The sequence below is a fragment of the Salvelinus sp. IW2-2015 genome, linkage group LG35, assembly GCF_002910315.2.
Source record: "Salvelinus sp. IW2-2015 linkage group LG35, ASM291031v2, whole genome shotgun sequence".
In the NCBI taxonomy this organism is placed as follows: domain Eukaryota; kingdom Metazoa; phylum Chordata; class Actinopteri; order Salmoniformes; family Salmonidae; genus Salvelinus; species Salvelinus sp. IW2-2015.
This window is the reverse complement of record NC_036874.1, coordinates 3,092,416-3,105,182: the sequence shown is the minus strand read 5'-3', so window position 1 is coordinate 3,105,182 and position 12,767 is coordinate 3,092,416. Positions and strand designations below refer to the sequence as shown.

General features: G+C 44.7%; 1 protein-coding gene and 1 long non-coding RNA gene across 4 annotated transcripts in view; one reads left to right on the top strand and one right to left on the bottom strand.

The window, feature by feature from the left end:
• Positions 1-286: 286 nt before the first annotated feature.
• The window catches only part of LOC111958996 (serine protease hepsin-like), a 14,393-nt gene continuing 1,912 nt past the window's right edge, over positions 287-12,767 (top strand). The window contains 11 exon segments of the mRNA XM_023980385.2: positions 287-670; positions 1,151-1,285; positions 8,294-8,392; positions 8,857-8,898; positions 8,998-9,136; positions 9,776-9,895; positions 10,042-10,082; positions 11,298-11,425; positions 11,427-11,464; positions 11,725-11,921; positions 12,642-12,737. Of these exon segments, the coding sequence (XP_023836153.1) occupies positions 1,267-1,285; positions 8,294-8,392; positions 8,857-8,898; positions 8,998-9,136; positions 9,776-9,895; positions 10,042-10,082; positions 11,298-11,425; positions 11,427-11,464; positions 11,725-11,921; positions 12,642-12,737 (919 nt within the window). The 5' untranslated portion in view covers positions 287-670; positions 1,151-1,266.
• The window catches only part of LOC139023739 (uncharacterized), a 183,684-nt gene continuing 180,805 nt past the window's right edge, over positions 9,889-12,767 (bottom strand). The window contains exons 2-6 of one of the 3 annotated variants that reach the window (XR_011474890.1): positions 11,054-11,162; positions 10,937-10,993; positions 10,719-10,816; positions 10,318-10,374; positions 9,889-10,261 (exon numbers count right to left, since the gene is read on the bottom strand). This is a non-coding gene — a long non-coding RNA (uncharacterized lncRNA). The other 2 variants (XR_011474892.1, XR_011474891.1) reach the window with 2 other exon arrangements.

Here is a 12,767-nt window from a genome sequence, read left to right as displayed (position 1 = left end):
TAGTTCCAGTCTTGTTTCACTGTCCTGCACTGTCCATTAAGCTCCTGTGGCATGGTGTTAACCTCTGGACTGGCCTACCCATGCCTCAACTTCAATGCACTTTGGTATATCGCCTGGAACATTACCTAAACTTAACACATACATGTGAAACTAGGAAAAGGTATCTCAATTGAAGGGGTTGTTAACGGTTACACTTGATTAACCATGGTCTTTAAAAACAAAAGGGCTTTAAACCTGTGCTCTGCTCTGCAGGTGCCATTTGACCGATATCTCATGACGTCACCTGTGTGCTTGACCGTTTCTAAAAGGCTATGAGCACAGAACAAGTCGAACTGCTGAGCTGTCTTGTTTTTACAGAAAAAACAACTGTCTAAATACGTTGGTAGCTACACGTTTTATCTATCGGACATTATATTTTATTCTCAGTTTTGAGCGGAGAACTCTTTTCTTTCGCAGAAGGGGAGAAAGTGAGGAACGTTTTCTTTTCGTACTCTTTGTAGGCATACAACCACTTGTCGAAGTATTGGGAATATCCATGGTGGAGTTTACAGCCTATTCATACTGCTACCGCGGAGGTTAACAGCGAGCCTCAAGAGTAATCGCCGAGATTGTAACTTCATTTTTTCACGCTTGATTTGACAAGCAGTCATACACCTGTTGCAAAAGAGAGGTTAGTACTCTGAGAATGGTGTGGATTTTGAGTAACCTACTAACGTTACTCTGTAATTTTAAAGTATGTGAGTTGTTTTTGATCATGAAAATACATATGGAAAAGTAACAGTTACATTCTGTCCAGTGTTCACGTCTAAGGATGATTGTTATGAGTTTCTCGATATAAAAGGTATGTAGGCCTAATCATTCTATGCTGGATGGTAGGCCTATTGGTAGCTAGCTAGTATGCATACTGGGGAGAAACAGCATATCCAAATTATGTGGTAAATTACAATATAGCTACCCCTGATCAGTAGAGACATGTTTATTACACATTTATTCCATAGAAAAATATAAATTTCCCCTTCAGCCTGGACTATTAGTCAAATCTGCTAAAAACAACTCACTTTGCCCTTTGGTTTATTTAACTTGTTTAACCCACCTCTCTCCAGTCAAAAAGTTTATTAACGTTCATGTTCCGTGCTATCTATTTATACAGGCTGGGAAAAAGACTGGGTGGCAAATTGACCATCACAGGAGCTGTGAAGCAGGGCCACTCTGAACTTCAAAAGAACTTCAAAACTCTTTTCATTTTCTACTTTTGAGCGAGAAGAAATGACTGAGAAAAAGAACGGTGAGGGTTCCACACACATCCAGACATTGTGCTTGCCACATTTTTCCCTCTATATTTGACATCAGACATCAGTGTTAAAGATTAATAGAACTGGCCACTGCTTGCTGTTTGATGGGGTAAACTACCTTTTGTGGTGTTGAGTTTGTGATCTAGATTAAGAACCTTTTAAATATATTTTTTTTCATACAGTCTGTTTCTGCCGAAGATCTTTCAAATAATTTCGCTTTTATAAAAGGACACACACTCTTAGTTGGGTTCTCTTAGTTGGGTTCTATGTCGAAACCTTTCCCCAGAGGGTTCTACATGGAACCCAAAAGTGTTCTACCTGGAAACAAAAAGGGTTCTACCTGGAACCTAAAAGGGTTTTCCTATGGGGACAGCCAAAGAACCCTTTAGAAACCCCTTTTTCTAAGAGTGGAGTGATACTTTATCCATGCATCTTTGATTCTATATTTATTATTATCTATAACAGAAGGAACCTCTTTTATTATCTAATTGTGGAGTCTAGAGTTATTTCTGAATGGAGAACATTATCCTTCACCATTATCAATCATTTAACAATGTTTACTAAATCCAGTGTGTTCTAGCATTGCTTTACATTGAAACATAGAATCTGTCAGAGAGATGCTCACCAGGACTCTGACAGATTCTATGTTTCAATGTAAAGCCATTGGCAAACCTGAGTCACCATCCAATGAACAACATCTCAGTCTCCTTCTGAGTTGATCCTGTACAGTGTAGCTGAAACAGTTACAGCATGACTGGTGATTGTTGTGTTGTCTGGTTTCGTTTTGGTCTGGGTTGAGGTGTGGGCTCAGGTGTACAACACTGTGGTCTCTATCTGTGGTTTAGTTGCTGAAACTGCTGATTTGTGGCATTCCATGACTCATTGATTGATGTGTGAGACATTTTAGTCACAGTTCAGAAACATATGTAGCTTTATGAAATTGTCTTTCTATTGTGAAATGAGGCAGAATACCATCTTCCTGAGAGAGACACAAGGGAATGAACTAGGCCTTTCACCTTATAGAAGAATGTATCTCCCTTCAACAAAGGATATGTGTATTTCCCACACACAGATTGTACTCAGGTAGAGGCTAAAACAATAGCAGGGCTTGTTCTCCAGCTCCAGGCCTGTGACTCCAGAATCCACTGGAGTGGGTTTAGGAAATGTGGGGCTTTCTTGGAACCAGCAGCTGGAATACTGGACGGGAGACTGGCCTGAGATAAAGTTATGTCAATACGATCTGTGGTCCCTTCCTCACCCCTGTCATTACTGAGAGTCCTGGGCAGGAACAATAACACATTTATCTATTGATACGGCCTCACAGGACATAGGTGGATGGGTTTGGGATGGGTTTTGTAGTCATGGAAAGTTTTTGTTATCAGTAGAATGTCTCCTCAAAATCAACAAGGTTGAGAATCGCTTTTGTACAGAGATGGAATGCTCTAACTTAAATATGTAGTGCAGGGTTCTGCAATGTGACTGGGTATGAATGGTTCTGCTCTCTAGACCATACCTGTTTCAAACAATCAACTAATCATGGTCTTCATGCGCGTTAGTGCTGGGTTGGAACAAAAGCCAGCACACCCACGAGCCAGTGTATCATGGCTCCAGACTGATATCTGGAAAAGCCCTTGAATCAGCAGCCTATAACGTGCTGAGTCAGGGTTCTCTGGGGTTGCCATAGGTGACTGCACCAAAACTGCTGTTATTGTTTGAAAAGAGACAATTGTATTATATACTGTACAGTCATCACACTAACAGAGCTTCACTGTATGTTATGCAGGTCAACTGTGTGTTTTATTGGTGTCTCTGAGGAATTTTTGGCCTGGTCTGCTAACTACCTCTCTCAAAGAGTGCAGTGTATAAAGTCAGAAAATCTGCTGTCTCAGTCACTGCCTGTCACCACGGGAGTACCCCAAGGCTCGATCTTAGGCCCCACACTCTTCTCAGTTTACATCAACAACATAGCTCAGGCAGTAGGAAGCTCTCTCATCCATTTATAGTATATGCAGATGATACAATCTTATACTCAGCTGGTTCCTCCCCGGATTTTCTGTAAAATACTCTACAACAAAGCTTTCTTAGTTTCCAACAAGCCTTCCAACTAACTACCCTTAAGCTTGTTCTGAACACCTCCAAAACAAAGGTCATGTGGTTTGGTAAGAAGATTGCCCCTCTCCCCACAGGTGTGATTACTACCTCTGAGGGTTTAGAGCTTGAGGTAGTCACCTCATACAAGTACTTGGGAGTATGGCTAGACGGTACACTGTCTTTCTCTCAGCACAGATCAAAGCTGCAGGATAAAGTTAAATCTAGACTTGGTTTCCTCTATTGTAATCGCTCCTCTTTCACCCCAGCTGCCAAACTAACCCTGATTCAGATGACCATCCTACCCATGCTAGATTACGGAGACATCATTTATAGATCGACAGGTAAGGGTGCTCTCGAGCTTCTAGATGTTCTTTACCACTCGGCCATCAGATTTGCCACCAATGCTTCTTATAGGACACATCACTGCACTCTATACTCCTCTGTAAACTGGTCATCTCTGTATACCCGTCGCAAGACCCACTGGTTGATGCTGATTTATAGGCCTCACTCCCCCCTATCTGAGATATCTACTGCAGCCCACATACTCCACATACAACACCCGTTCTGCCAGTCACATTCTGTTAAAGGTCCCGAAAGCACACACATTCCTGGGTCGCCCGTCTTTTCAGTTTACTGCAGCTAACGATTGGAACGAGCTGCATCAAACACTCAAACTGGACAGTTTTATCTTAATCTCTTCTTTCAAAGACTCAGTCATGGACACTCTTACTGACATTTGTGGCTGCTTTGCGTGATGTATTGTTGTCTCTACCTTTTTGCCCTTTGTGCTGTTGTCTGTGCCCAATAATGTTTGTGCCATGTTTTGTGCTGCTACCATGTTGTGTTGCTATCATGTTGTTGTCATGTTGTGTTGCTACCATGCTGTGTTGTCATGTGTTGCTACCTTGCTATGCTGTTGTCTTAGGTCTCTCTTTATGTAGTGTTGTGTTGTCTCTCTTGTCGTGATGTGTGTTTTGTCCTATATTTATATAAACTCAGCAAAAAAAGAATGTCCTCTCACTGTCAACTGCGTTTATTTTCAGCAAACTTAACATGTGTAAATATTTGTATGAACATAGCAAGATTCAACAACTGAGACATAAACTGAACAAGTTCCACAGACATGTGGCTAACAGAAATTGAATAATGTGTCACTGAACAAAGGGGGGGTCAACATCAAAAGTAACAGTCAGTATCTGGTGTGGCCACTAGCTGCATTAAGTACTGCAGTGCATATCCTCCTCATGGACTGTACCAGATTTGCCAGTTCTTGCTGTGAGATGTTCCTCCACTCTTCCACCAAGGCACCTGCAAGTTCCCGGACATTTCTGGGGGGAATGGCCCTAGCCCTCACCCTCCAATCCAACAAGTCCCAGACGTGCTCAATGGGATTAAGATCCAGGCTCTTCGCTGGCCATGGCAGAACACTGACATTTCTGTCTTGCAGGAAATCAAGCACAGAACGAGCAGTATGGCTGGTGGCATTGTCATGGTGGAGGGTCATGTCAGGATGAGCCTGCAGGAAGGGTACCACATGAGGGAGGAGAATGTCTTCCCTGTAACGCACAGCGTTAAGATTGTCTGCAATGACAACAATGCTCAGCACGATGATGCTGTGACACATCACCCCAGACCATGATGGACCCTCCACCTCCAAATCGATCCCGCTCCAGAGTATAGGCATTAGTGTAACACCCATTCCTTTGACGATAAACGTGAATCCGACCATCACCCCTYGTGAGACAAAACCGCGACTCGTCAGTGGAGAGCACTTTTTGCCAGTCCTGTCTGGTTCAGCGACGGTGGGTTTGTGCCCATAGGCGACGTTGTTGCCGGTGATGTCTGGTGAGGACCTGCCTTACAACAGGCCTGCAAGCCCTCAGTCCAGCCTCTCTCAGCCTATTGCAGACAGTCTGAGCACTGATGGAGGGATTGTGCGTTCCTTGTTTACCTCGGGCAGTTGTTGCCATCCTGTACCTGTCCCGCAGGTGCGATGTTCGGATGTACCGATCCTGTGCAGGTGTTGTTACACTTGGTCTGCCACTGCAAGGACGATCAGCTGTCTGTCCTGTCTCCCTGTAGCTCCCTTCAGAGTCAGTAGAAAGGCCTCTTTAGTGTCGTAAGTTTTCATAACTGTGACCTTAATTGCCTACCGTCTGACAAAGTCCTGAAAAAGAGACGTTTCTTTTTTTGCTGGGTTTATTTTAACAAAAGAAATCCCAGTCCCCGCTCCGCAGGTGGCCTTTTGTCTTCTGGTAAACCGTCATTGTAAATACGAGTTTGTTCTTAACTGACTTGCCTAATTAAAGCTTAAAGGTAAAAAAAAAAGAAAACCGTACAGTATACAAAAGCTTTTTTTTAAAAGCAACTGTACTTGATGTTATTATTTTAACGCTCTCTCAGTAAAAACCCATGTATCTTATTGTTGATGCATGGTCCACACTGATTGACAGTGGTGAGTAAGGGGGGAAAAGTGGAGGATTTCCCCATCACTCTCTGAAGAGCCATCAGCTGCCTGTAAACTGTGCCCATTTCCTGGTTGTAGTGAGTACAGACGGCGACCCCATGGCCTTACAGGACCCCCAGTGTTTTCTCACTGAATTCCAGTCTCCCTCCTTTGTGTGCGATGTTGATTTTCCTCTCTTTTAATTGGCAGAGTATCAGGTTGATGCTCGTTTTCCTTGTATAAGGCACAACGGGAAAGAGTGTTATGTTATTGATAAGAGACATGCTCATCCAGCAGGCTGTATCTGTACAAGCAGCTTTGGTGATCCAGGTAGTGGGTGGCAGGTAGCCTAACGGTTAAGAGCGTTGGTAACCCCAAAAAATTGCTAGTTCAAATCCCTGAGCCGACTAAGTAAAACATCTGTCTGTGCCATTGAGCAAGGCATTTAACCCTAATTGCTCCTGCAAATCGCTCTGGATAAGAGCGTCTGCTAAATGATTAAAATGTAAAAATGTGAAATATGGTGCAACTGTTTTTGTGTTGTTGGTGTCGAATGGTTGAATGATGTCCTCACTATCGGGCATGTATATGTGTGTATGTAGGAGATTGTTCTTAAGTGTCCATCAGACTGGTTTGTTGCCCACATAGCTAGGGTCACATGACTAGATCAGTAAAACGTCTTGGCTCTATCGCATACATAAAGACTTAAGAACAGACTTATAGACCTGTGTATTACCTACAGAGCATTCTTATAGACATGTGTTAGACCTGAGTTGGATCCACACACAGACAGTTGGTTTGTTTGCGCTGAGTCAGGAGCTTATCATGCCTTGCAGTCAGTCAGTGTCTCTGCTGGTCTGCTCTGCTGGTTTGGTCTGGTGTGTGGCATGTCTCCACATAGGCTGAAGCTGGCCGGCCAGCCTGCAAGGTTAATGATCACTCCAGAACTCCACTCTCTGCACCTCAGATACCTGTCTGCAAACACAGAAGATTTACACATGCTACATGTGTGTGTTGGGGGGGGGGGGGGGGTTGGGTTTTTCTATCCTTGAGTGGTCTTCTCAAGTGGGACTTAAGTTGTAAACGGTGCTTGATCAAGTGTGGCTTTGTTTTGGTTCAACCAAACTTGTAACAGTTAGTGACTGGTCGGTTCATGGACCTTTCATCATCATCAGCAATTTAATGTAATGAAATGACCTCTCATTCTGCCCAACCTTGTGTTCTAGCTAGGGACACAGTGACAATTTGTTGGGGCTTGAGATGGCACTGAAATCAAGCTTGCAGTTTGTTTTAGCTCTATGGAAATGGAGCAGACTTTGGACTATTGATCCTATTCATTTGTACYTTTTCAATGTGCCAATTTGCCAGTGTGTTATTATGACACTCTTCCTTTTTACCTATCTGATTAAAACACTTTCACTTCTTCAAGATGTTCAAACGTTCATTAATGACCAGCAGGGTCAAATAATAATCACAGTGGTTATAGAGGGTGCAACAGGTCAGCACATCAGGAGTAAATGTCAATCAATCAACCACATTTATTTATAAAGCCCTTTTTACATCAGCAGTTGTCACAAATTGCTTATACAGATGCCCAGCCTAAAACCCCAGAGAGCAAGCTATGCAGATGTAAAAGCGTGATGGCTAGGAAAAACTCCCTAGAAAGGCAGGAACCTAGGAAGAAACCTAGAATGGAACTAGGCTGTGAGGGGTGGCCTGTCCTCTTCTCGCTGTGCCTGGTGGAGATTATAAGAGTACATGGCCATTAAGGCCAGATCGTTCTTCAAGATGTTCAAACGTTCATAGATGACCAGCATGGTCAGTTGGCTTTTCATAGCCGAGCATTCAGAGGTCGAGACAGCAGGTGTGGTAGAGAGAGAAGGGGGGAGAGAGAGAGGAGAGTGAGGGTCGAAACAGCAGGTCTGGGACAAGGTAGCATGACCAGTGAACAGATCAGGGTTCTATAACCACAGGCAGAACAGCAGAAACTGGATCAGCAGCACGACCAGGTGGACTGGGGAAGGGGAAAGCCAGGAGTCATCAGGCCCGGTAGTCCCGAGGCATGGTCATAGGGCTCAGGTCTTCCGGATGGGGAGAGAGAGAGAGAGATTGGAGAATTAGAGGAAGCATACTTTAGATCACACAGGACACTAGATAAGACAGGAGAATTACACCATATAGGACAGACAGACCACTGAAAAAAGCCTGGCACAACGTAATGCACCCCTCCTAGGGACGGAATGGGAGAGCACGAGCAAGCCAATGACTCAGCATTCTTAATAGGGTCAGAGAATCCCAGTGAAGAGAGGGGAGCCCTGCAGAGACAGCAAGGGTGGTTTGTCATTCCAGTGCCTTGCCGTTCACCTTCACACTCCTGGGCCAGACTACCTTCAGTGTGATGTTGAACGTAATGGTATGTTTTTGTGGTGTGTGTTGTTTTTGTTGTGTGTGTTGTCTTTTACAGGAAGCGCGGGGGTGACCTTCCTGACCCCATGTCGCGTGGTGGGCGTGTGTCTGACCGTGGTGCTACTGGGGGGGATTGGAGCTGCTGTCTGGGCTGTAGGTGAGATATCTCTGCTTCTGCTCTCACATAGTAGTGATGTGTACCTTTTGGCAATGCGCAGTGCTTTATGGGCAATGTAGTGCAATTTTAGTTTTTCCATAGTACAGACAGAAACGGAAGAGGAAGCGAAACATCCCACTCCCTCATTTTTTCCTGTTTGAATGGAAGTCAATGAACTAAGTACACCAGAACCAGTTGCTATCACATTGGTGTCTATGGGAGAGCCACCCCCTTAAGTAGACAGGAACTTACCCATTTTTTCAATGGTAAACGGCCTGAGTGAACTATCTTAATTCATCCTCCCATCTTTGGTACAGATATTACCAACATTGTTTGATTGCAGTCAGTGGATTTGTTTGCAGGCTCTGTGAGGTTTGCTGTTTCATCAACAGTGTGAATGCACTTTACAGTTTTATATTACATGTTGTTGACTTCTGTTTGTTTGTTTGTTTTTCAAATCCTAGTAACGTTTTGTATCAGAGAAGAAGACACAGGATTATATGATGGTAAGTGAGAGGGAAACCACTCCACCAAAGCCAACCTCATATCGTATCTGAATCGATAGAATGGTTTGTTTGATCCAGTATTTCATTGCTCCAACCCAGTCCAGGTGAACTCCAATCCAAGCTCGGACCTGCGTCTCCGGGTGTTTGACTCGGCCGAGCGACGGTGGAGACACCTCTGTTCCTCAGAGGCCAACCAGCTCCTGGCCAACATCAGCTGTGAGGAGATGGGCTTTGTCAGGTGAGGAGATTGATGGATTGTGATATGAAAGGCTTTAGATTAAATACAAAAGTGGGAGTCACTATCTACAGCATCATAAAAGGAAAGGAAAAGGGGGATACCTAGTCAGTTGTACAACTGAATGCATTCAACTGAAATGTGTCTTCCGCATTTAACCCAACAAATCTGAATCAAAGAGGTGCGGGGGGCTGATACCCCTATGCCATGCAGGCTGCACAGAAATTGCTCCACCCTTGGCTGGTTGCTAAAATTCTAATGGTTTGCCTAATTTCAGTTTATGGCCACAAAGCAAGCAATGTATAYTTTAGAGAATCTAAACAGCTGTGAAATATATTTTCAAAATCAAAAAAGATTGTATTTTCAGCTGGGGTACAAAGCTGAAAATAAAAAGAGGCGAAATCTAAACTTAAGGACAGGAAGCATAAAAATAGGATACAAAATGGATCTACCGCTTCTCAGACTTTCTTTCAATGAGAATGACAGATCTTTACCTCACATTGCTATGTGAATTTGGTTGGGTCGTACAAAAAGTTATACATCTAAGTAACTTCATTGGGTTTAGGCCAGGGATCTTTCAACTGATCTGTCAGTGATAGAAGTCTCTGCAATAAAGAGATGCATGCCTTATGTCCCCTCCAGCGTGGTGAATTACTCCGTGTCCAGTATCCCTGAAGGCAGTAACGACCGTGAGGAGTTCTTCTGTGTCAATGAGAAGGAGCTGACCTATGGCAAGAAGATCAAAGAGTCTCTATATCCCTGGTAAGACATTCTTTTAACACTCTTAAATCTCCTAGATGATTACCTTAAGGCAGTGTTTATTAAAGCAGCAGCCGGCTGAAAAGTAGAGAAGAGGAGGAATGTAGGGTTCCAGGCTGCTGTGTCTAACTGTTGTTGTTGTTTTTCAGTGACTGTGAAACTGGCCAGGTTCTAAGTCTGCTTTGTCAAGGTAGGTTCAGCTGAGAGGTTTGGTTTGGTCCCGTGATACTCTTTTTACACAAAGTGATGAGAAGCAACCTGAGAGTTGTACAGGATGGCTTAACTCTCTCTCGCTCCTGCATCCCTCGTTACCTCTCTCTTTACTCCTCCCTATCTCTCTTTCTCCTCCTGTACCTCTCCCTCTCTTACCTCTCTCTTTACTCCTCCCTATCTCTCTTTCTCCTCCTTACCTTTCCTCTACTTACCTCTCTCTTTACTCCTCCTCATCTCTCTTTCTCCTCCTGTACCTCTCCCTCTCTTACCTCTCTCTTTACTTCCTTCCCTGATCTCTCTTTCTCCTCCTTGTACCTCTTCCCTCTCTTACCTCTTCTCTTTCTCCTCCACTATCTCTCTTCTCCTCCTGTACCTCTCCCTCTCTTACCTCTCTCTTTACTCCTCCCTATCTCTCTTTCTCTCTGTACCTTCCCTCTCTTTACCTCTCTCTTTACTCCTCCTTCATCTCCTTTTTCCCCCTGTACCTTCCCTCTCTTACCTCTCTCTTACTCCTCTCCTACTCTTTTCTCTCTCTGTACCTCTCCCTCTCTTACCATCTCTCCTGTACTCCTCTCCTATCTCTCTTTCTCCTCCTGCTCCTCTCCCTCTCTACCTCTCTTCTTACTCCTCCCTATCTCTCTTTCTCCTCCTGTACCTCTCCCGCTCTACCCTCTCTCTTACTCCTCCCTATCTCTCTTTCTCCTCCTGTACCTTCTCCCCTCTTTACCTCTCTCTTTACTCCTCCCTATCTCTCTTTCTCTCCTGCTACCTTTCCCTCTCCTTACCTCTCTCCTCTTACTCCTCCCTATCTCTCTTTCTCTCTCGCTGTACCTCTCCCTCTCTTACCTCTCTCTTTACTCCTCCCTATCTCTCTTTCTCCTCCTGTACCTCTCCCTCTCTATACACTCTCTCTTTACTCCTCCCTATCTCTCTTTCTCCTCCTCTTACCTCTCCCTCTCTTACCTCTCTCTTTACTCCTCCCTATCTCTCTTTCTCCTCCTGTACCTCTCCCTCTCTTACCTCTCTCTTTACTCCTCCCTATCTCTCTTTTCTCCTCCTGTACCGCTCCCCTCTCTTATTTTATCTCTTTACTTCTCCCCTCCGCCTATCTATCTTTCTCCTCCTTCTCCATCCCCATCCATATCTTTTTCTCTTCCATATCCCTCCCTCCCCTCTCTTTCTGTCTGTCTAGACTGTGGCAGGCGTAGTCTGACAGAGGACGCGTATAGTGGGTGTGTAGATGCTAGGCAGGGTAGCTGTGCCGGGCAGGTCAGTCTGCAGTTATGACGGGTGCACCAGTGTGGAGGCTCCATCATCTCCAGACCGCTGGATCGTCAGCGCAGCCCACTGCTTCCCAGAGTAAGTCCTGAATCTTTCTCTCCATCTCTCTCTATTCACTCGTCGCTCTCCGCTCTCTTCTCTCTCTCTCCTCTCTCACACACACACACACACACACACACAACACACCACACACACACACACACCACACACACACACACACACACACACAACACACACACACACACACACACACACCACACACACACACACACACAACCACACACACACGCACACACGCACACACACACACTTCTCATGGATTCTGTTTGCCCTCTCAGGAGGAACCGTCAGGTGTCTCGATGGAGGGTGTTACTGGGCTCCATCTACAACAAGCTCACCCATAAGAATGTTAGAGTTCTTGAGGTAAAGACTGTGGTGTACCACAGCAGCTACCTGCCCTTCGTAGACCCCAACATAGACGACAACAGCAGAGACATCGCTGTCCTGGCTCTGGCCCAGCCTTTGCACTTCACAGGTAAACACATCCGGGCCCATATTGTTATATTCTTATTATACTGTGATGATTTGTTGTTCTTTTTCAAGGCACATCAGACAAAGCCACCGTGTGCTTAGAGGTAGAAGAGAGAGAGAGAGAGAGAGAGAGAGAGAGAAGGGGAGTAGAGAGAAGTGATAAAGCGAAATAGAGATGAGGGACGAGTCACTATGGTAATTCCCTTCCTCAGGGTTCAGGTTTCCAGTCAGACTACCAAACAAAGGCCCTCTTTACTGCCTGCCTGCWGTCGCCTGGACAAAAGACAATGATATCAGAATTGGATAGAATAGTTTGCCCTCTGTTTCACTGTCATTTTTCCTTTCCTGGAATCGCTGTAAGTACATAGAAAAACATTACATTGTTATAATTCGAGAGAGAAAACTCTCTAGGACAGCGTTTCCCAAACTCGGTCCTCTGGACCCCAATGCAGTGAACTTCCTGTTGTTTATCAAGGACAGATATATTGGGCCCTGTCTGACATCTAGTGGTTGGACTCAGAATTGCAGCTATTCTCATGATAAACTATCACGCTGGTGGGGAAATTGAGAACACGCACATTCAGCCGACAAGATTAACATTGTCCGTAGTGAATACAACATACAAGCCAGCAAGTAAACTATCTCCATTTTTGTGCAAGTATACATTTAAATTCAATTCAATCTCATCTCTCCCTCCCTCCTCTTCACCTTCTGTTTTCTGTAGACTACATCCAGCCGGTGTGCTTACCCCACTACGGCCAGCGCCTGATTGACGGCCAGATGGGGACAGTGACAGGCTGGGGAAATGTAGGTTACTATGGTAAGTGACTGTGTAGGCTTCTACATCCTT